Consider the following 21,929-nt stretch of genomic DNA (forward strand, 5'->3'; position numbering starts at 1 on the left):
ATTCGCTTCATTACAAAATATCTGTCATTAAACACTGAGGTACAAATATGAATAAATAATATTTGCTTTTACTATCTCCATTAGACAGAAGTTCAGTGTGGTCATTTACTGCATTTGTTTTGATCGACTTCAGTTATATTTTAACTCAAGGCTTTTTCTTCTTAAATATAAGGTTAAGCAATGACACGGGACACACTGTGAACAGAAGACTTTGATGTCCCAAGATGACTGTGAAGTGGATGTCTGTTCTGCTGCTCCTGCAGATGAGTTGCTATTTCAGATCTGGGAGCTGTGGGAAGGTATTGGTATGGCCATTGGAATACAGTCACTGGATGAATCTGAAGACAATACTGGATGAACTTGTACAGAGGGGTCATGAAGTGACAGTTCTGAGACCTTCAGCTTCCATCTTTCTTGATCCCCAAAAATCACCTGGTCTGAAGTTTGAGAGTTTTTCTACGTCTATCAGTAAAGATGATCTGGACAAGATTTTTACAATGCTAGTGGATGTGTGGACTTATGAGATACCAAGAGATTTGTGTTTATCATTCTCTCCTTTGCTACAAAACGTGGTTAATGAATTCTCTGATAACTATCTGAGTCTTTGCAGAGACACCGTTTCAAACAAACAACTTATGACAAAACTACGCAGATCTAAGTTTGATGTCCTTTTCTCGGATGCCATTGCTCCCTGTGGGGAGTTGATAGCTGAACTTCTCCAGATCCCTTTTCTGTACAGTCTTCGCTTCTCTCCTGGCTATACAATGGAAAAGTACAGTGGGAAATTTTCAGTCCCTCCCTCTTATGTACCTGTAATTTTGTCAGGATTAGGTGGTCAAATGACATTCATGGAGAGGGTAAAAAATATGATGTGTATGCTATATTTTGACTTTTGGTTCGAGACATATAATGAGAGGAAATGGAGTCAGTTTTACAGTGAAATGTTGGGTAAGTTATGATTCTTATCAGTAGCTCAGATACCTAAGTTTCACAATTATTTAAAATCTATTGTCATGCCCATAAAATGCAAAGTAAACTTGCCTTTTATAGGTGATCAAAGGTAATATGACATTAGCTAACAACTTCACTGTAAAGTCTCATACATCAAAGAGAAGCAGGTATCAGACCTGATACAGGACATTCTGGTGAGATACAGAGCTCCAAAGAGAAGCAAGTAGACTTTTCTTAATTGGTTCTTAAATGTTTTGCTATAATTTTTAATCTATCTTAATAAGTAACTAGCTAGTTAGCCAAATCATAATTAATGTATATTAAGGAATGAAATATTTTACAGTTTCAATATGTATAGAACATTGAAGAAATTATTTTCTCTTGCATAGGCTACTATCTTTATTTAAAACTAAACTTTGGGGTCTGAAAATATGACTAAAATTTTAAGAGTGTTTTTTTTTCTGTTCATTTTGAGTATTTGAGTTCTGCACCTAGCACCAACCCAGGACCAGTGACTCAAAATTGCCTGTAACTTCTGCTTTAGAGGACCTGCTGTCCTTTTATGGTCTCTTCTAATTCCTAAATAAACTTAGTATATATTTACACAGACACACATATACATAAATAAAAATTTAAACTATAAAATATTTTCTCTGTAGTTCCTAAAGAATTCCTTTACTCTTAAAATATACTATGTTAGTTCACAGTTAGTTAAAAGTGAAACTGGGTTTCTACCAGTACCGTATTCCTTTATTGTGTACTTTGCTAGCATCTATTGTTTAAACACTATGGAAGCATGGATACACCCGTACCCGGTCTGTATTTTTCGAAGTCTTCTTTTCCTTTTTTAAAAAATATTTCATAGGTAAGACTGGCCAAAATTTCTATTCTCATAATTTCTGAAAATACTGTAATTTTTTTGTAAGAGAAGTACTATTAAATTTCTTTATATGAAACAAAGGTAGAAGCACTAACTAGAAATTCAGCCATTCATAAACTATACCACCTGTTTAACAAAACAAGGATGAAGGACAAGCTACAAACTTCAATGACCCTGGGGAACACTGCCCGTGGAACACAGTGTGATGTGACTTTTGGACCTGGAATGTGTGTTTATATTTGCCCTGTTCCTTTTAAAGATGTAGAGAGGAGTAAAATGTGTACTCATTAAATAGTGGCTTAGTGGGTTATTTAAATAACTGTTTGTTATTTCAAATTACTGTGGAAACATTAAGTAATTCCTACAGTTTGCTTTAAAAATAAACCCAAGACTGACATTTATGTATATTATGTAAATCAATTACACTGTAAATTATGTTACATATGAAGAAACATTGGTTTTTAAAAGCACATGTTCCATATCAAACATATATTCTTTTATCATTTTAAGGAAATATATTTTATATTCAAATGACAATCTTGTCAACTTTTCTCCTTCTCACTTGCTCATTTCTCCTTCTAGGAAGGCCCACTACCTTAACTGAGACAATAGGCAAAGCAGAAATGTGGCTCATTAGATCCTACTGGGATTTGGAGTTTCCTCGCCCAACCTTACCAAATGTTGACTATGTAGGAGGTCTCCACTGCAAACCTGCTAAACCCTTGCCAAAGGTAAATACATTCTTTAGATCTCTTTTTCATTTGATTTCCTTTCTGGTGAACATGTTCTACAACTTTAATTATATTTTTCTCCCAGGGATGGAGATATATAAGAAGTGGACTTAAGCATCCTGCTAAAAAAGAGGTCAATTAACAAAGGAAAAACATGATAGACCTAGGAAATATTTATATCAGTGAATTAAATTAGGTTACCTAGGGTACTTAGGTGGTTAGCCATTGTGTAAAGTCCTTACCTAGCAACTATGAGGATGTAACTTTGAATCCTAACACCCAGAGAAAAATTTTTGTGTCCCAGCACAGTACAATGACATTGCACTGTGGTGGCAGAAACAGGTTGATACTGGGAGCTTGCTGACCACTAGTCTGTTTTAAAAAATGGTAAGATTTGTGCTTAGTGTGAGACAATCTCAAAACCTACGTTGAAGATTGATAGAAGAAGACTTTAGATTTTAACTTTTGGCATCTGTGTGCTAAACAAAAGCAAGTAAACTCCCAGCACACCCAAAACACACACACACATAAGCATACACACGGGCACAGACACATAAGCACACAAGAACATACATGTTCACACACATATACACAAACACAAATGTGCACATAAGCAAACACACATATAAACACATGCAGAAAAGACAAAGAAATTAAGTCAGTTAAACTCATCAATCATAAACTTCTCATCACCAAAAGCTATGATTAACTTATATTCAATATAAGTTATATAACAACTTATATTGTTGATATCCAAACAAACAGCATAGACATAGTTTCTCTCCAACCAGTAAATTTTGGATATCAGCTCTGAAAACACCCTATTCATATACAATATCAGAAAATTATTATATAGTATATATTTATCCTAAGTTATAATTATCCAAAACATTTTATTAATCATAGTAGGAAGCTTATAAAAACTACCACATATGTACATACTATAACATAAATATTATTTCATCAAACACTAGTTAATAATATTAAATCAGCCGTTAAGGAGAAAAATAAAATAGCAAGGGTAAAATACTACCCTTTCTGTAGGGAGAAAGCTTATAAATGAAGCGACAATTTTTGAATGCTTCATAGAATACACTTGCACTCCTGAGTTTTAATTTTGCCAGAGGAAAATATTTTGAATGTCTGTTGGACAATGTGTGAGTATAGTTTGTGTGGATGTCAGTGAAGTTCAAATTCTTTGATATCGCCATTCTTGTCTTCTGTATGTTTAAACACCACTATACTAATTATTCCTATAAACATTTCAATTTTTATCTCCTAGTTTTTTCACCACGGTTTCATAAGTGATTATTATACAACTATAATTTGTTATGAAATAAATTCTCTTCACAGGAAATGGAAGATTTTGTCCAGACCTCTGGAGAGCATGGTGTTGTGGTGTTTTCTCTGGGGTCAATGGTCAGGAACGTGTCAGAAGACAAAGCAAAGGAAATCGCGTGGGCCCTTGCCCAGATTCCACAAAAGGTGAGGGAAAGCATTTTATGGGAGGTGACCATATACTAAGTCTGTGAACATCTTTGAAAGATCTGATTATAGAAATGATTCTGTGAAAGGTAAAGTTTTAAGGAAGATCTAATTTCCCTTATTCAAATTTGAAATTTATATTCACAGTAGATGCTTCAATACTGCAGAAGGTGTTTTGACTGAGAGTGACTTATATATAAACACTGTGATCACTGTGGGCACATTCTGAAATGCTGGCATGATGATGATTGCTTTATTACTATCAAGTGTATGTAGACATAGCCAAATTCTTCAGAGTCACTTGTTCTATTTGTTCATTACTTAAAGTCACTGCATGCATTAGATTTTCAGGGCTGAGTTAATTTGTATTTAGTAGTTATATCAGAATAACAGTTAGCAGGTGTTGAAAAAGTTTGAAATGCAGCATGACTCTGCATTCTAATTTTGGAGTAGGCTTGTTCAGTGTGCAGTTGAGAGGGCCAATTAAAGGAAGGGAGTCTGAGGCTCACCAACTGTCAATCAAAGTACATTTTTGGTTAATTGAGAGAAAAAGCAATAAAAGAAAAAAGTCTATTTTCTGGTTGGCTGTAGTATGAGAAGTAGCGGGCTGTGTCCTGGCTGCCGGGCTAGCTTATTCCCCAAAATAACCACACGGAAAATTGTATTAATTAAATTGCTGCTTCACCCATTAGCTTTAGCCTCTTTTTGGCTAACTCTCACATTTTGCTTAACCTATTTCTATTAACCTATGTGTTACCACGAGGTTGTGGTTTACCAGCATGAGTCTAACCAACGTCTGTCTTGGGCAGAAGCATGGCGGCTCTCCCTGCCTGCCTTCTTCTCCCAGAATTCTGTCCTGTCTACTCCACCCACCTAAGGGCTGCCCTATCAAAAGTCCAAGGCAGCTTCTTTATTCAACCAATGAAAGCAACACAAATAGAAAAGAACCTCCTACAACATTTCCCCTTTTTCTTTTTTTTCATATTTGTATTACTTATTGATTTATTATAGCAGCAGATTTACAATATAAAACTCAGAGGGCAATTGCGTTTGTGTTCATTTTTCTTACACTTATGTAGATTTTGAATATGAGACTTGTTTACTTCTTTAAATTAAACATAAAATGTTAATCTTTTTTATACGTTATTTTATTTTATTTTTTAATTAATTAATTTATTTATTAAAGATTTCTGTCTCTTCCCCGCCACCGCCTCCCATTTCCCTCCCCCTCCCCAAACTAAGTCCCCCCTCCACCTCAGCCCGAAAAGCAATCAGGGTTCCCTGTCCTGTGGGAAGTCCAAGGAACCCCCACCTCCATCCAGGTCTAGTAAGTTGAGCATCCAAACTGCCTAGGCTCCCACAAAGCCAGTGCATGCAGTAGGATCAGAAACCCATTGCCATTGTTCTTGAGTTCTCAGTACTCCTCATTGTCCGCTATGTTCAGAGAGTCCGGTTTTATCCCAGGCTTTTCCAGACCCAGGCCAGCTGGCCTTGGTGAGTTCCCAGTAGAACATCCCCATTGTCTCAGTGTGTGGGTGCACCCCTCGCGGTCCTGAGTTCCATGCTCGTGCTCTCTCTCCTTCTGCTCCTGATTTGGACCTTGAGATTTCAGTCCTGTGCTCCAATTTGGGTCTCTGTCTCTGTCTCCTTTCATCGCTTGCTGAAGGTTAATATTCAGGAGGATGCCTATATGTTTTTCTTTGGGTTCTCCTTATTTAGCTTCTCTAGGATCACTAATTATAAGCTCAATGTCCTTGGTATGTGGCTAGAAACCAAATATGAGTGAGTACATCCCATGTTCCTCTTTTTGGGTCTGGCTTACCTCACTCAGGATAGTGTTTTCTATTTCCATCCATTTGTATGCAAAATTCAAGAAGTCCTTGTTTTTTATTGCTGAGTAGTACTCTAATATGTATAAATTCCATACTTTCTTCATCCATTCTTCCATTGAAGGGCATCTAGGTTGTTTCCAGGTTCTGGCTATCACAAACAATGCTGCTATGAACATTGTAGAGCATATACTTTTGTTGTATGATAAGGCCTCTCTTGGGTATATTCCCAAGAGTGGTATTGCTGGGTCCAGGGGTAAATTGATCCCGAATTTCCTGAGAAACCACCATACTGACTTCCAAAGTGGTTGCACAAGTTTGCATTCCCACCAGCAATGGATGAGTGTACCCCTTTCTCCACAACCTCTCCAACAAAGGCTATCATTGGTGTTTTTTATTTTAGCCATTCTGACAGGTGTAAGATGGTATCTTAAAGTTGTCTTGATTTGCATTTCCCTGATCGCTAAGGAAGTTGAGCATGACCTTAAGTGTCTTTTGGCCATTTGAAGTTCTTCTGTTGAGAATTCTCTGTTCAGCTCAATGCCCCATTTTATAATTGGGTTGATTAGCCTTTTACGGTCTAGTTTCTTGAGTTCTTTATATATTTTGGAGATCAGACCTTTGTCAGTTGCGGGGTTGGTGAAGATCTTCTCCCAGTTGGTGGGTTGCCTTTGTGTCTCAGCGACAGTGTCCTTTGCTTTACAGAAGCTTCTCAGTCTCAGGAGGTCCCATTTATTCAATGAGGTCCTTAATGTCTGTGCTGCTGGGGTTATACGTAATAAGTGGTCTCCTGTGCCCATGTGTTGTAGAGTACTTCCCACTTTCTCTTCTATCAGGTTCACTGTGTTCAGACTGATATTGAGGTCTTTAATCCATTTGGACTTGAGTTTTGTGCATGGTGATAGATATGGATCTATTTTCATTCTTCTACAGGTTGACATCCAGTTTTGCCAGCACAATTTGTTGAAGATGCTCTCTTTTTTCCATTGTATACTTTTAGCTCCTTTATCGAAAATCAGGTGTTCATAGGTTTGTGGGTTAATGTCAGGGTCTTCTATTCGATTCCATTGGTCGACTTCTCTGTTTTTATGCCAATACCAAGCTGTTTTCAATACTGTAGCTCTGTAGTAGAGTTTGAAGTCAGGGATGGTAATGCCTCCAGACGCTCCTTTGTTGTATAAGATTGTTTTGGCTATCCTGGGTTTTTTGTTTTTCCATATAAAGTTGATTATTGTCTTCTCCAGATCTGTGAAGAATTTTGATGGGATTTTGATGGGGATTGCATTGAATCTATAGATTGCTTTTGGTAGAATTGCCATTTTTACTATGTTGATCCTCCCAATCCAGGAGCAAGGAAGATCTTTCCATTTTCTGGTGTCCTCTTCAATTTCTTTCTTCAAAGACTTAAAGTTCTTGTCAAATAGATCTTTCACATCCTTGGTCAGACTTACCCCAAGATATTTTATGCTATTTGTGGCTATCGTGAAAGGTGATGCTTCTCTAATTTCCCTCTCTGTTTCCTTATCCTTAGTGTATAGGAAGGCCACTGATTTTTTGGAGTTGATCTTGTATCCTGCCACATTACTAAAGGTGTTTATCAGCTGTAGGAGTTCTTTGGTAGAGTTTTTGGGGTCGCTTATGTCACAGTTCAGCATGTGCTTCTGAGCCATGTAACACAGCACTGCTAGCATGGTGGAGCTGTTTGTACCTCTGAGCCACATAGTGCCTCCCTTTCAGGTACACAGTGAGTCCAGTTGCCATCAAGCAAGCCGTAGTACTTTACTCACAAACCCCATTGAAAAGCTCTGTCTACTGCAGGAGCCAGACAGTAATCGTGATGATGGCACAACCCAGAAACTGGTATTTCAAAACCGCCACTTTCTAGTAGACCTGATCCTGCTGCCTACCCAAGCAGGAAGATCTGAGCCACAGGCATGGTCTCAGCTACTTTGTTCACAGCCCCGAGTGGGTACGCAAACATCCAAGCCCATGATGCCCCATAGCTGGAGTTTGCACTGGCAGCAGGGCCCAGGAAGCCTTGATTTAAAATGGCACAGCTCCCCCCACCCCCCGCTACAGCCAAATCATGAAAATTTCTCTTAAAGGAGTTGTGATACTCAGCCAGCAAACAGCAAAAAGCTGTGTTAAACTCTCTCTGTGTCCTTTTTAAGCCCTCTCAGGTTTTTAAGTGGATTTAATCCATTGCATTCGAGTGCCAATCTGTAGTATGAGAAGCAGCTGGGCTGTGTCCTGGCCGCCTGGCTAGCTTACTCCCCGAAATAACCATATGGAAAATTGTGTTAATCAAATTGCTGCCTGGCCCACTAGCTCTAGCCTCTTCTTGGATAACTCTCACAGTTGGCCTGCCAGTATTTGTAGGAGAAATATCTAAGGGAAAGTTACAGACGGGTGCTTCCCTCACAGTGATGTCTGAATCATAAAAGATGAAACTCACAACTCTGCTCTTAACCAGTCACAATAAAAGTCCTACCAGTCGAGGAAGATATAGGAAAATAAGAAAGGAACCAAAGGAACATAAGGTAAAAAAATAAAGTGTCACATCACTCTCTTCATAAAGCATACTGCAAAGTAATTTTCTATGGATTAAATTTGAATGTTTATGAATGTTTTTAAGTTTTGTAGTGGAACAGCCTCTCTTTAATTACCTACATTTATTTGTTGATGTCATCCTGTAGTTGATTTTTATCAGCCACATGGCAAATTCATGTTACCTGTGAGGCTAATGCTTGATTTTATGAGATCTGTCTGAGAATTTCAACATTAGCACCTATGGTAGGCTTCAGCTTGAGACTGGTTTTTCTGTCACAGAGCATCCATGAATATTTGGAGTACACATCTGTTCTTGAGGGATGCTTTTCAGAGGCACTGAGTAGAAATGATAAGAAAGGGCTAATTTAGAGAAGATTGATGTAGGGGGATGAATATGACAACAGGATACTATCTGACCTCCCAAAGAAGTGAAGACAAAAGGAGATGTCAGTTTCACTTTCTGTGGTCATAGTCATCATTTAGATGGCAGGTGGACTCCCAATGTGCAGGCATGTTCTCAGCCTATTGGTCTGCATAAATAACTTTACAAAGAACAAAAGTTGGGGGGGGGGGGAGAGAATGTGATACAGCTGGTTGAATGTTTTATTTTAAAACCTAAACTGTCCCTGCTCCAGGAGTAGTGAGACCTGGGAGAATGGGACTGAAAATGAAGTAGAATAAAGTCTCAGGCTGTAGTCAACTTTATTCAGAGAATCAGACAACTTATGTGCTGTAGGTTAAGAAAGGTCTTATGAGCAAAGCATACGTCAGTTAAAGCTGTATACAATCATAATGAAGAGCCTTGTGGGGCAAAAACATGTTTTTCCACAGAGGCACACAAAGAGCAGGCTACACATTATCTGGATAACAGCAGCAAGCAGTAGTGGTTACCCTGAAGTAGATCCATTCCTTTCTACTACATCTGGGAGAAGGGCAAAACACAGTCCAAGAAATAATAGGATAAGAAGATAAATGTAAAATACTGTTCTATCCTTACATAGTAATGTATAAAAAATATTGAAAACCCATACAGTTCTGTAACTCTCTTTAAAACTGATTGTTAGTCAGATGTAATATAGTACAACAAGGATAAATGTCATATGATTGTTTACATTGACTTACTGATTGAGCAAGAAAAGGAAGGTAAGCAGTTAGTATTTATTTTATGGCCCTTATGGTATAAATAAATCAATTCTAAAGGTTTATCCTTTTGTGCTGTACTACCTCTAGGAGACAATTGAGTAGTGAAAATAAGTTTAAAGGCAACAAAGAATCCACACTGTGGGGGTCCCACAGAGGTGGTTCCACTCCACATTGAGCAAAGGCCAGAGAATTCAAACCATTCCTGTTTCTTTAAGGATAAGATAGGTTTGCCCCAGGGAGTGGCTGCCTATAGGATACTTGGTCTAAAGTCTAGTCACTGTATGTCTTCCCTAAAACATCAGAAAGCTTAACTCAGGAAATTGTGAACTGATGTCTCAAGTATTGAAGCAAGTAAACGTTCTATTTGTTCTTTGTGTCATATTAAATCAGTCTTTTGCCTTCTTCCCCCCTTTTTGGATTGGGGTATATAGCATATGAAAAACAAACACATTCACTATTCAGTATTCACTGGATAATCCTCCTGCTTCTATCCTTATGTCTGTCTTTCATAGCTCTGTTCCTCCTACCTGAGCTTTTTAATACACATGCTGCTACCCTGGAACTGGCAAAACCTGTCAAGGCTGAACCCTGACAGATGTCACTCCAAAAGATGTCACTCCAACTTGTGGCTATGAGACTACACAATATACAATGCCTCTTTTAATTTAAAATCAAATAATTATAATTCTTTCGTTACCACTCAAGATAAAGTTAAGAACTATGAAATGCTTTCTCTCCTTTCTGAGTTTTAGATAGATTGGTTATGTCATAATTAGGCATTCTTAAAATGGTATACAGGAAATTAACATACCCTAATGGTTTATGAAAAGCATTTAATGTTTTTAAATTGTCGGATGGACATTTGTAAGGGAAGTCCACACTTAGCAGTTTTTCTAATAACTAGTTACCCCAGATACTACACAGTTGTTCTAGTAACTAGTTACCCCAGATACTACACAGTTGTTCTAGTAACTAGTTACCCCAGATACTACACAGTTGTTCTAGTAACTAGTTACCCCAGATACTACACAGTTGTTCTAGTAACTAGTTACCCCAGATACTACACAGTTGTTCTAGTAACTAGTTACCCCAGATACTACACAGTTGTTCTAGTAACTAGTTACCCCAGATACTACACAGTTGTTCTAGTAACTAGTTACCCCAGATACTACACAGTTGTTCTAGTAACTAGTTACCCCAGATACTACACAGTTGTTCTAGTAACTAGTTACCCCAGATACTACATAGTTGTTTCATTGCTGTACTTTTCTAGGCATAACAATAAGCCCATATTTATATAGTATATCCCGAGTCATGTCCTATATGGATTGTAGCTCTTTCTCTTTGGGGAAGACTAACAGGGCAATCATCCATGTAATTAATAATATTGAATAAAAAAGAAATAAAAAGATAAGGAAAGGATGTAACTTCTTATGTATGCTGGAGAAGATGGTTTATTATAGATATGTGAGAGAGCATAGCCAGAGGCAGGGACAGTGACATCTCGAAGAGTGCAGAGAGGTCATGACCAGACAGAGCTGGGCCATGTGAGGAGAGGGGAGAGGGGAAGGAAGAGGGGAGAGAGGAATCAGGTGAAGCAGCCTAGAGAACAAAAGCATGATAAAGAGAAGGTTGTCATAATGGTTGGGTTATGTAGGGAAGAACAGCCTGGCCCCTTGGGCTGTAGAATTCAAGATAGGGGGCAGGGTATGTCAGCCAGGAAGGTCCCACAGGTAGTAACTGAGGAATGGAGGAAAAACCAGGGAGCCAGGTAAACTTTGCAATATTAAATAAGCACTTTAGCAATTTGTCCAAGATTTGAACCTAACAAATCTAAGGCCACGCAAGGAAAGGCTTCCCTCACAGGCTCTAAATAATTTACTGCAAAGTATTGACGCATGATAGGGGATTTTGTCATGTCTTGGTTTAATACAGTCCATTAATGTCAGAACTGAGATCCTTTATGGTTGAATGAAGGAACAGAAAAGCCAAAATGTACCTTATTATAAGGATGAATATGTATAGTAAAAAACCATTTTTTACAAATGCAAAACTATTGAATGCCAACAGTAGAGGTCTTTAGGTAAACGAGGCTGTAAAGCTCCCATTGGCCACATGGTGGCATTAACATTTCACAAGTCAATCAACCATCTTCATTTACCACATTATTTTTTACTTAAAAAACCAGGAGGATTCCTGGGAGAAAAGGGTGACTCTATGTGCCTGTTTTTCACTGTTCTCTGATGACCTTATGAAGAGCCCATATCTTCTCCTGAGAAACAAGCCATTGAGATGTCCAGACAGGGTCACATGGTTTTTATATAATTTTTCACTCCTATGAAAAACTAAGTTGTACTTATGTCCCCATCTACTTGGGAATGTAGGCCCCATAATCTCTTGCATTTGTTTTCCTAGTCTTTTTTCATTTTTGACAACCCAACCTTTCATTAGAATTCTGATTTGGAATATAGGTATCATTAGATGTGGGAATATAGATCTCTGCATGAGTCTGTTGTAGAAAGTCTCTTTACACAAATCAATCAGAATATGAGTAACACAAGGCTGGTGGATTTCCATTATGTCTTCTGGGCCAATACCTTGTAATTTTGTAGCATTATGTTTAATCTTTTAGAATTCATTGTTCCCAACTTTATTAGGATTGAATTTACCCCCCATAACAAGCCATCCAGGTGCCCATTATTCCATGGTTGTAATGGAAACATTACTCCCATTATAATTAATTAATACTGTAAACATTTTTCCCTTTACTTCAAGTCCAATGACGGTTTAACATATTTCTTTAGTAAGGTCCTTAAATCTACATAGTCTTACTTGTACTGAGTCCTTGCTCAAAAAGCATGTTTCTTTGTGAAGGGCTATATAGACAATAGTAATAACTGCAAGTTTCCTTCTACCTTAAGTGAACAATTAGTGGGCACTGTATTCGTGACTGCAATTTGCCCTGTTAAATCTTCATTAATGATTCCTGTATGAACTATGATTGCATTCATGGATAATCTACTGCAACCCAATAAAAGTCCAACTCTTTGAAGCAGTATAAGTCCCCAATATTCTGTGTGTAACCTTAAAGGACTTGTAAGAGAGGAAATGGCCAGGAAGCCATAGTTACATCCTTAATGTGTGAGAGAGCTGTCAGAAGCATATTATGCAGCTGATAATCTCTTGATACAAATATATCACACCCTGTCAGAAATTTCATATGTGATATTTAGGATTACCCCTCATTCCTAGCTGTACAAATTTTCATGGGCTTTATCTGCAAACCACTCTTGCCACTAAAGAAGTTTTAAAGGACTAAGAACCATTTTAACAATTATATAAAAATCGCACAGCAACCATTGTGCATTATTGTTCCAACCAAAAAGATCCATAACTACATGGAGCAGTGTATCCACAGAAAGCACAAACCTTCTAAAATCTTTCACTTTATTAATGTTTAACCCACGATAAACACCTTGATTTTGTTGAAAGTTCACTGAAACACAAAGCTGAGCCCATGAGGCCAAAGAGTAATTGGTAAATTAATTCCTTTTCTGTGTCATGCCCTAGCTTGTCTAGATTGTAAAGTTAGTTTTTTCATAAGATCTCTGAAATCTTCATTAAAAAGTAGAAAGAATGAAAGATTAGGTTGATTATCAGATTCCTTGCCACATGCTTCAGGAGTGCCTTAGGCAAGACAGGAAACATTTTTAAAGGAGACTCCAAAAAAGTGAGCTGAGGGAGCCATCATAGTTGACAGTGGCACTATATTTACTTTGATTTTACATACACTGGGGAAATTTATTTAATTTTCTTTCTTTATTAATTTTAAGATGCTATCATCCAGTTTATAGTCATGCAAGGACTTAGTCATCTCTTCCTAATGATTAATAACCTCCTTATCTTCCTTTAGTATTGTAATAATAGTTCAAATCAATGCCTAAGTGACCCAAATTGAATGGGGATCTCTTCCTCTTATTTGTAGGCCTTTCAAACATTCATTCAGACTTTGTCAGATACTTCTTCATCTAAAGCACCTTCTTCTGAAAACTTGGGGTCATAATCATAAGCAAAAGTGAACTCTATTTGGAGAATCATACAACATATATTCTGAGGGTTAAGAAAGGTCATATGAGTAAAGATCACATGATATGAAGTTGTATACGATCACTATGACAAGGCATGTGTGACAAAAAAAAAGTTTTTCCATAGCCTCTTATTTAGGTTTTTATTGCTTTGAAGAGACATCATGACCATGGCATCTGCAATAAAAAATACATTTAAATGTGTTACCTCATTTAAGCATTATCATATGAAGGGATATATGACACGATGCAGACAAACATGGTTCTGGAGCTGAGTATCAGGGAACAGGAAGTCCCAGGTTTGAATTTAACAAACATAAGCCTGAGGAAAGGCCTCCCTCATGAGCTCTAAAACCTTTCCTGCATAGAGTAGACACATAATAGGGAATTATGTCATGCCTTCAAAGTAATAAAACCCATTGATATCACAGCTAAGCTTTTTTATAATTGAATGAAGGAAGAGTAAAGCCAAAATGTACCTTATTATCAGAAAGAATATGTATAGTATAAAAGCAATCTTTTAAATGCAAAACTATTAAAGGCCAATCTTTAACAATAACTGTTCTTTCATTTTCAATAACTCAATATTTTCATTAGTAATTCTGATTGTGAAATCGACTGAAAGTCACCCTGATATAAGGTTGAGGCAAAGAGATCTCAAAGCCCACCCCACAGTGACATACTTCATCCAGCAAGGCCACATCTCCTGATATTGCCACTCCCATAGGGGGCCATTTTCTATCAAGCCACAACAGAAATGCACAAAGAGCAGTGTAAACTTTATCAGGATATCAATAGCAAGTGGTAGTGGTTAACCTGAAACAGATCCAGTCATATCTGCTATACCTGGAAGGAGTGTGAAACACACTTACCAAAAACAATCTAGCATTTTGAAGAAATTGAGGTCACAAGATTCTTGTCTTGTTTTCTTAGAGTGCTCTCTCAAGCACTCAGAATTCTGCTCATATGACTCCATTTCTGGATTAGGTTCCAAAACTACACTATGCAAAATTACTCTCTGGATGGGCCAGATGACTCCATATTTCTGTTGGCCAACACAATGGCATTGTTTCAAGGAACTTCAGACAAGAGAAAATTGTGGATCATATATGTATGTCATGAATAAATAATCAAAGTTTAAAAACTTGAAATTCAATGAAAATAACATAGAACAGGTAAAAGTAAACCCCCAAAAGCATATAAAATATAACGGTGTTAAAAGTAGAATTTTAGAACAGTCAAAATATGTTAATATAAAATATGAGTTATTAATAATGTGCCACTCTTCTCTGAGATTGAATTATATCACCATGGAGTGTATTAAATATTTTCATGCATCATTAGCTATCTCATTTGTCCAAACATCTCTGCTTAGAAAAATAATTATGTTCAACCTGCCTAAATGTAAATATAAGTACAGACTCTGCTAGCACAATCTTCTTCTCAGTCTCTCTAGAGTTCTCAATATTTACCCTTTCTGATGTCTTCATCCATTTTTATAGGAGGTATTTACCTATGTTATATTTAAACGCAAAATATTTATTTTTACAATTTCTGTTTTGAAATTACAATTACATTATTTCTCCTTTTTTGTTATTCTTCCAAACCCTCTCATATCCATTCTCCTATCTCTCTTTCAAATTCATAGCATCATCTTTATGAATGCGCTTACATACATATATGCATATTATATATTTATATTCCTAATATAACTTATTTAATCTATGTAATACTAAGTTTAACTCCAGCAATAAAGATTATCTAATCTTTAACAGGTTCTTTGGAGATTTGAGGGCAAAACACCAGACACCTTAGGATCCAATACCAGAGTTTACAAATGGCTCCCCCAGAATGACCTTCTAGGTAAGACTCTAGGAACAAACCTATCCTAGTTGACTTCAAAATCCTTTATATGACACTTGGTGAATCTATTATTTATTTAAGATAACAAGTTCTGGTATGCAGTTGGTCTTTTTTAATACTCATTTTCTCTTAACTACCATGCACCCCATATGCTCAACTGGGAATCAGAATTTCATAGTTCAACTCTCAAGTCCAAGCAATTCTCCAAAATATCTCTCTGTAAATTTAGTTTCTTCTCACTCTGAGAGAAGAAAACATTTCACCAAGGTTATGCATATTAGACTCTTCACATAGGTTTTCTTGAGATGAGAAGTGAGGGGAAACAAAAGTTGTGTGGTAAACTAAATTAATAAAGTGAATTAAGTAAAATTAATCTTCATGTAGAAAATCTTTCAGTTCCTGATAGTGCACATTTCTCATTTCATGTCTAAGACTGCTAATTAATGTCAACCTGAATTCATGTTATTCTAGGTCATCCAAAAACCAAAGCCTTTGTAACTCATGGTGGAGCCAATGGAATCTATGAGGCGATCCATTTTGGAATCCCTATGATTGGCATTCCTTTGTTTGGAGAGCAGCATGATAACATTGCCTACATAGTAGCCAAAGGGGCAGCTGTTTCATTAGATTTCAGAACAATGACAAGGGCAGATTTACTCGATGCACTGGAGGCCGTCATAGATAATCCTTTGTGAGTATAACCTTTTGAAATGTATACATGTTGGTATTTCTTTATCATTAATTGTGATTCTTACTGAAGGCCAAAGGAGCAAGAATTATCCTGAAGACAAAAATAATGGAAGGTACAGAGACAAATTAGGGCATGATTTAGTGTCATAGGGTTTTCACTCTTGTTATTACTTTTTATTTCCATGTTTTGCTTTATATTTTTTTCCTATGTAAATCAAACTGGTTCTAATTGTTTAATTCTTCAACTTAATCCTCCAAACAGCTTGTCTAACAGGCATATGCCACCAGCTCTGGACAATTTTTATTTTCAATTCCTTTAGTAAAGTAATTGGTCATAGTTTTAAGGATAGTACAAAACTTCAATAGCCAATAAGTGAAGTGAAACTAAATGTTGGAGGGGAGAGTCACTTGCTTGTTCCTTGCCACTCAGGCCTGAAATAATCACACAGAAACTATATTAATTAAATCACTGGTTGGCCTATTAACTCTAGCTTTTTAATGGCTAACTCTTAAATATTAATTTAATACATTTCTATTAATTTGTATATCACTACATGGCAGTGGCTTACAGGCAAAGTTTCAGCACATCTGTCTCCAGCAGCAGCTCCATGGCATCTTTCTGATGCTGCCTTCCTCCTCCCATGCTGTAGGCCAAGCCAGTTCTTTATTCATTAACCAATAAATGAAACACACAGACAGAAGGACCTCCTGTACCATTTTCCCTTTTCTTTCTAAACAAAAAGGAAGTCTTTAACACAGTAAAATTGCATTTAATAAAACAGCTATCAAGCAAGAATTATAGTGACAATATTTATATCTACTTAACCTTTATCATAACTAAGTAAAACTATAAGTATAAATTCTTTAACTCTATCAAACACTCCAGAAGGATATGACATTGCCTAAGTAAAAGGAGATGCTTGTAAGCAACTTCAAAAACTGGATTGTCACCTAAAGTTCTTTTGTATTGTTGGGGCATCTTCAGGCTACAGGCCCATAGTATCCAGCAGACTTTTTAATAAAACAGGAAGTCTTAAAAATACTTCGGCCTATACTGGAAGTTTGCCAGTCACTTTCTTCTGAGTCCTGCAGAACATCTGGCAGATTCTTTCATGTAGCAGGAACCCCAAAGAACCATCTCACCTTTAGGCAAGTTCAGCAGTCATTTCTCAGCAAGTCTTGCACTTCCATTTATGTGGCCACACAAGAGCAGTTTCTTGCCCAAATGACTAATGAACTATATTAGAAGACTCTTTGATGCCCATCTTCTTCTTGAAGTAGCTTGTGCTGCCAGATACAGATACTCTCATTGTCATGAAAAGTTCTAATATCTTAAAACATTTGAATGTCATATTCTGAAGGTCTCTGAATGATTTGAAAAATACCTAAATGAAATATCTCTCTATATATCTAGAAAACCTAAAATGACTACAAGCTTGCTTATTATAGATGACTATCTATTAACCTATATTTTTAATTATACATTATATTTTTAAATGAACAACACAACCACAGTAACTTAATCAAGAGTATTAATATACATCTAATAAGATTGACCTTAGATTTGCATCAATAAACCAAGATCCATACAAATGCAAATCTCTATAGTATATCCCCCTTTAAATATAAAGAGACATTTATAAATAATATTTAGGAGTATGGGCATAGTTTTTCTCCAAACACTTCCTGCTTTTTACTGGACAATGTAATTTTTTGAGGGGTGTTCAAGGCAACCTTTCAGAGGTCTTGGTCAATCAGCCACACTGGGCTGGAAGCAATCCACAGGTTCTCAACCTCTGTGGAAACAAGAGAAGAACATCTTTTTCCAAAGCAACACATCCTTAACCTAAATATGGAAGTCATGATACCTTTATAATATACATGCTGATTTAGTTTAGTAGCCCATACAATAAAATGTCTCTTTGTAAGTAGCTCCTTAACAATCAAAACACTCAAAGAAAACACAATGATATACATATTCCAGATTTCTATGAATTTTCCATTATCTTTATGTGGCTCATTTCTCTACTCCATTTATTCTATGACTGTATATACTCTGTCTCTTTAAATTTTTTTTCATATATTTTCTTATTTTACAACTCTTAATGCTCTTGTCTTTCTCTCTCCCAAGGCTACATACATTTATCCAACTCTGTGACCCATTTAGATGTCTTTTATTTCTGAATCTGTCCAATTGTGTACCTATAATTCTTTACTGTCCTGGAGTGCTTCTTAAAATGCTAAGTGCTTCTTAAAACTTAAACTGCACCATTACTATTGTATATGTGGTACTTCCTGCTTGCCTATCCATTCTATTGTATATCTGGAATTTCCTGCTTGCTCGGCACAGTTCAGCATGGCAGAGCTGTTTGTTGCCTCTGAGAGCCATGCCCACAGCCCAATGTCAGGTACACAGCCAGTCCATGCCACCATTAAGCAAGTTGCAGCAGTCTGTTCACAAACCCCTCCAAATATCCGTCTCCCAAAAGAGCCAGAGGTCACACTGGCAGCAAGGCCAGAAAGCTGGCATTTCAAAATGGTCGCAACTGAATCAGAAAATCCTTTCTTAAGGGAGCTGCAGCACGCTGCCAGCAAACACCAAGAAGCTGTTTTAATCTCCGTATTTTTGTGTCTAGAATTCCTTTTCAAGCTTTCTCAGGTTTTATATAGATTTTAGTCAATCACACTGACACCAATTTTTGGAGGGGAGGGCCACTTGTTAGTTCAGATAAGTTACAAATTAAATTTTAAATGAATGTAACATGCATACCAAGAAATAATGATCAAGAAATGAGAATAAATACATAATTCTCTCATTTTGCTTTGTAAATAAAAAGACAGTAAGTTACCATTATTACAATTGCTAGTTCTGCTGCATCAAACTGACATCAGAGTTGATGACTTGTCTTTATACCCCTTCTTCTTTATATGCTCATCAATAATTATTTCAGCATTAGAATCGAGTACACCTTGTATTTGATATCCAGTGTGAAATTTTTACAACTCATGCTTCTAAATTACAACAATAAGAGTAAAAATTAGGCTTGAAAGATGGCTCTGTGTATAAGGGAAGGTCTACCCTAGAAGCAGACCAGAGTTCTGTTCTCAACACTTGCATCAGTTGGTTACAAACATCTTTTACTCTATCTCTAACAGATCTCATAAAAAACATACACACACACACACACACATGTTTACAAACTTTGCATACATACTCTCTCACATACATATTTAAAAGTAATAGCAAAAATTATTGTGATTATATTTTATAATAAGAATAATAAAAGTAATAAAAAATTCAGTACAGTAACAGAGAAGAAAATTATTTTTATATTTTTCTACTAATTTTATCAAATATTTGATACCTTAATTAGAAAAATATAAAAGCAATGGAAAGAAGCTATTAGAGCTAATTAATAAGAACCAGGACATATTTGCAATTAAAACCACTAATCACTGATAGATGTAACATAAAAATCTCTTTTCAATCTTTATCAACCTTACATAGATATGCGCAACCATGAGGACTTGAGAATGATTTGACTTCTACATCCTGACACCAGTACACATTTTGTACACAAAATTTACTAATAATTGGTTATGGGTAAATGAAGCTTTATATACTCAAATAATATCTCATTCGGTTTATTTTGCATTTAAGACTTAGCTATCTCTAAACTCTAGGGATATTTGATCTTTATTTTTCTTTTTACATGCTTAATCTTGCATACTCAAAAATTCAGACATGCCTCTGAAGATCTTCCTTGTCATGAACATGAAACAAATATATTTTTTCTGTATTGTGGGATTATCATTAATATTTATACAAAAATTTACACATGTGCATTTTTCATTTCTTATGTAAGTTAATATCTGTTTTCCTTCTGCCAGATATAAAAAGAATGCAATGTGGTTATCAACCATTCACCATGACCAGCCCATGAAACCCCTGGACAGAGTCATCTTCTGGATTGAGTTTGTCATGCGCCACAAAGGGGCCAAGCACCTGAGGCCACTTGCACACAACCTCACCTGGTACCAGTACCACTCTCTGGATGTGATTGGATTCCTACTGGCCTGTGTGGCAGCCATAGCTTTCCTTGCCATAAAATCCTTCTTATTCATTTATCGAAAGTTTGTAAAGACGGGAAATAAAACAAAGAGAGAGTAGAGCTCATTAAGAAGGCACATGAACTCCATTTCAGCAATGTTCTAGATCATGAACGGCCTTCTGAACATTCACTGATCACTCTATCAAGGCATATCTTCATTAGAGGGGAAGGGAGAAATAATGCAATTATAATCTCACAAAATAAAAGACATAATGAAAAGAAAAAAAAGCTGAGCAAATGATAAGGAACAAGCTAGTAAGGAGAGTTCCTCCATGGTATCTTCTTCAGTTCTGCCTCCTGAGTTCTGCCCCTGAACCCCTGGCCTACTTTTCCTCAGCAATGGACAGGGAGCTATGAGATGAAATAAACCCTCTTCTTCTTCAAACAAAAATTAAAATTTAAAAAACAAGAAGAGGCCTCGGCATTATTCAGGGCATGTAGCATTATGATAAATAAATATGTGGTGGAGAGGTGAGACAGAAAGGGAAGTGGGAGCAGTTTGTTCTCTGTGAAGACTGGTGAGACTGTAGACATGAAGACAGCAAGGAACGGCCTGATGTGAGAGGCCTGAACTGCCATCAGAGGCCATGGTGTTATCTAAACCTGTGCTGCTGCAGAGGGGCATGGCCCTTTTGTAACAGGAGTCTGTGACAATGTCCATGCAACGTGGACTTCCATGGTCTGAGCCAGGATGTTGTCTGAGTATGGTGCTGAGCTGGTCCAGCCCCTCAACAGCCACCACACCGGAGCATAAGCACTGATACAAGTGTAGATAAGATGGTCCTGTCCCTTGCCTGGGCAGTGTGGGAGAGCTGGCCCCAATGGTGTGGGCATGGGAGAGCTAAACCCACCAATTTTTGGCCACAGGACTAGGGTGAGCTAGCCCTACAACTTGCCTGAGCAGTTAGAAAGAACTGGCCCTGAATGAAGTTGTGTGTGGATGAGGATGACCCCATTAGTGTTGGAAAGCTTATTTTTACTCCTCATTGTGTATCTTGTCATTGTCAGATAGTTGGCCCTGGTGGCATGGGCGAGGATCAGCTATCCCTGATTGTGTGGATACAGAAAAGTCAACCTTACCCCTTGCCTGGGCATCATGGGAGAACTAGTGTTGGTGACCAACTCAGCTAACACTCAGGCCTGGATCCAAGATTTTGAGCTGGCCCACCCAACACATACCACATCTATGAGCTGCTGTAGTTCATGGGGCAGGTCCTGCAGAACCAAAGTTGCAGGCTCTCCATGACACAGGGCAGCCACAGGAGAGCCCAGAGGAGTCTCAGGGAGGATCCAGCATCGGTAGTGTAACAGATCCCAGAGGCCTTGAACCAGTCCGATGACTCATTGCAGCAAACATTCACAAGTAAAGCTGTTTGTTTAAAGAGTACACCGTGTGACACACCATGAGACACTACAGATTCTACCAGGAGACTATTTTGTAATTTTTATTTTCTATTGTCTTTTGGGGAGGGAAGTTACAAGGCAGGAAGGCAGATATGGAAGGACGGGAAAATGAGTGGATTGGGGTATATAATGTGAAATTCACAAACAATCAATAAAAAAATGTGGAAAAATTCAAACAAAGAAGCAACCTTTATTCTTTTATTCTT

The 21,929-nt window shown here is 37.2% G+C and overlaps 1 protein-coding gene across 1 annotated transcript; it reads left to right on the forward strand.

Annotated features, from left to right (window-relative positions):
* Nucleotides 1-215: 215 nt before the first annotated feature.
* On the forward strand, nt 216-21,104 carry LOC142832273 (UDP-glucuronosyltransferase 2B17-like). The gene is made up of 6 exons (XM_075942641.1): nt 216-948; nt 2,414-2,562; nt 3,916-4,047; nt 15,430-15,517; nt 15,989-16,208; nt 20,099-21,104. Exons 1-6 carry the CDS (start codon nt 225-227, stop codon nt 20,376-20,378), a joined length of 1,593 nt encoding a protein of 530 aa, XP_075798756.1. The 5' UTR covers nt 216-224; the 3' UTR covers nt 20,379-21,104.
* The last annotated feature ends 825 nt before the right edge of the window (nt 21,105-21,929 follow it).

The sequence above is a fragment of the Microtus pennsylvanicus genome, chromosome 12, assembly GCF_037038515.1.
Source record: "Microtus pennsylvanicus isolate mMicPen1 chromosome 12, mMicPen1.hap1, whole genome shotgun sequence".
In the NCBI taxonomy this organism is placed as follows: domain Eukaryota; kingdom Metazoa; phylum Chordata; class Mammalia; order Rodentia; family Cricetidae; genus Microtus; species Microtus pennsylvanicus.

What these genes read in the sequence shown, in the direction of transcription:
- LOC142832273 (XM_075942641.1), top strand. Translation starts at nt 225, where the DNA reads ATGACTGTGAAGTGGATGTCTGTTCTGCTGCTCCTGCAGATGAGTTGC. An exon ending in CTGCTAAACCCTTGCCAAAG is followed by an intron (nt 2,563 to 3,915) that starts GTAAATACATTC and finishes TTCTCTTCACAG; the next exon opens with GAAATGGAAGATTTTGTCCA. An exon ending in TTGCCCAGATTCCACAAAAG is followed by an intron (nt 4,048 to 15,429) that starts GTGAGGGAAAGC and finishes AATCTTTAACAG; the next exon opens with GTTCTTTGGAGATTTGAGGG.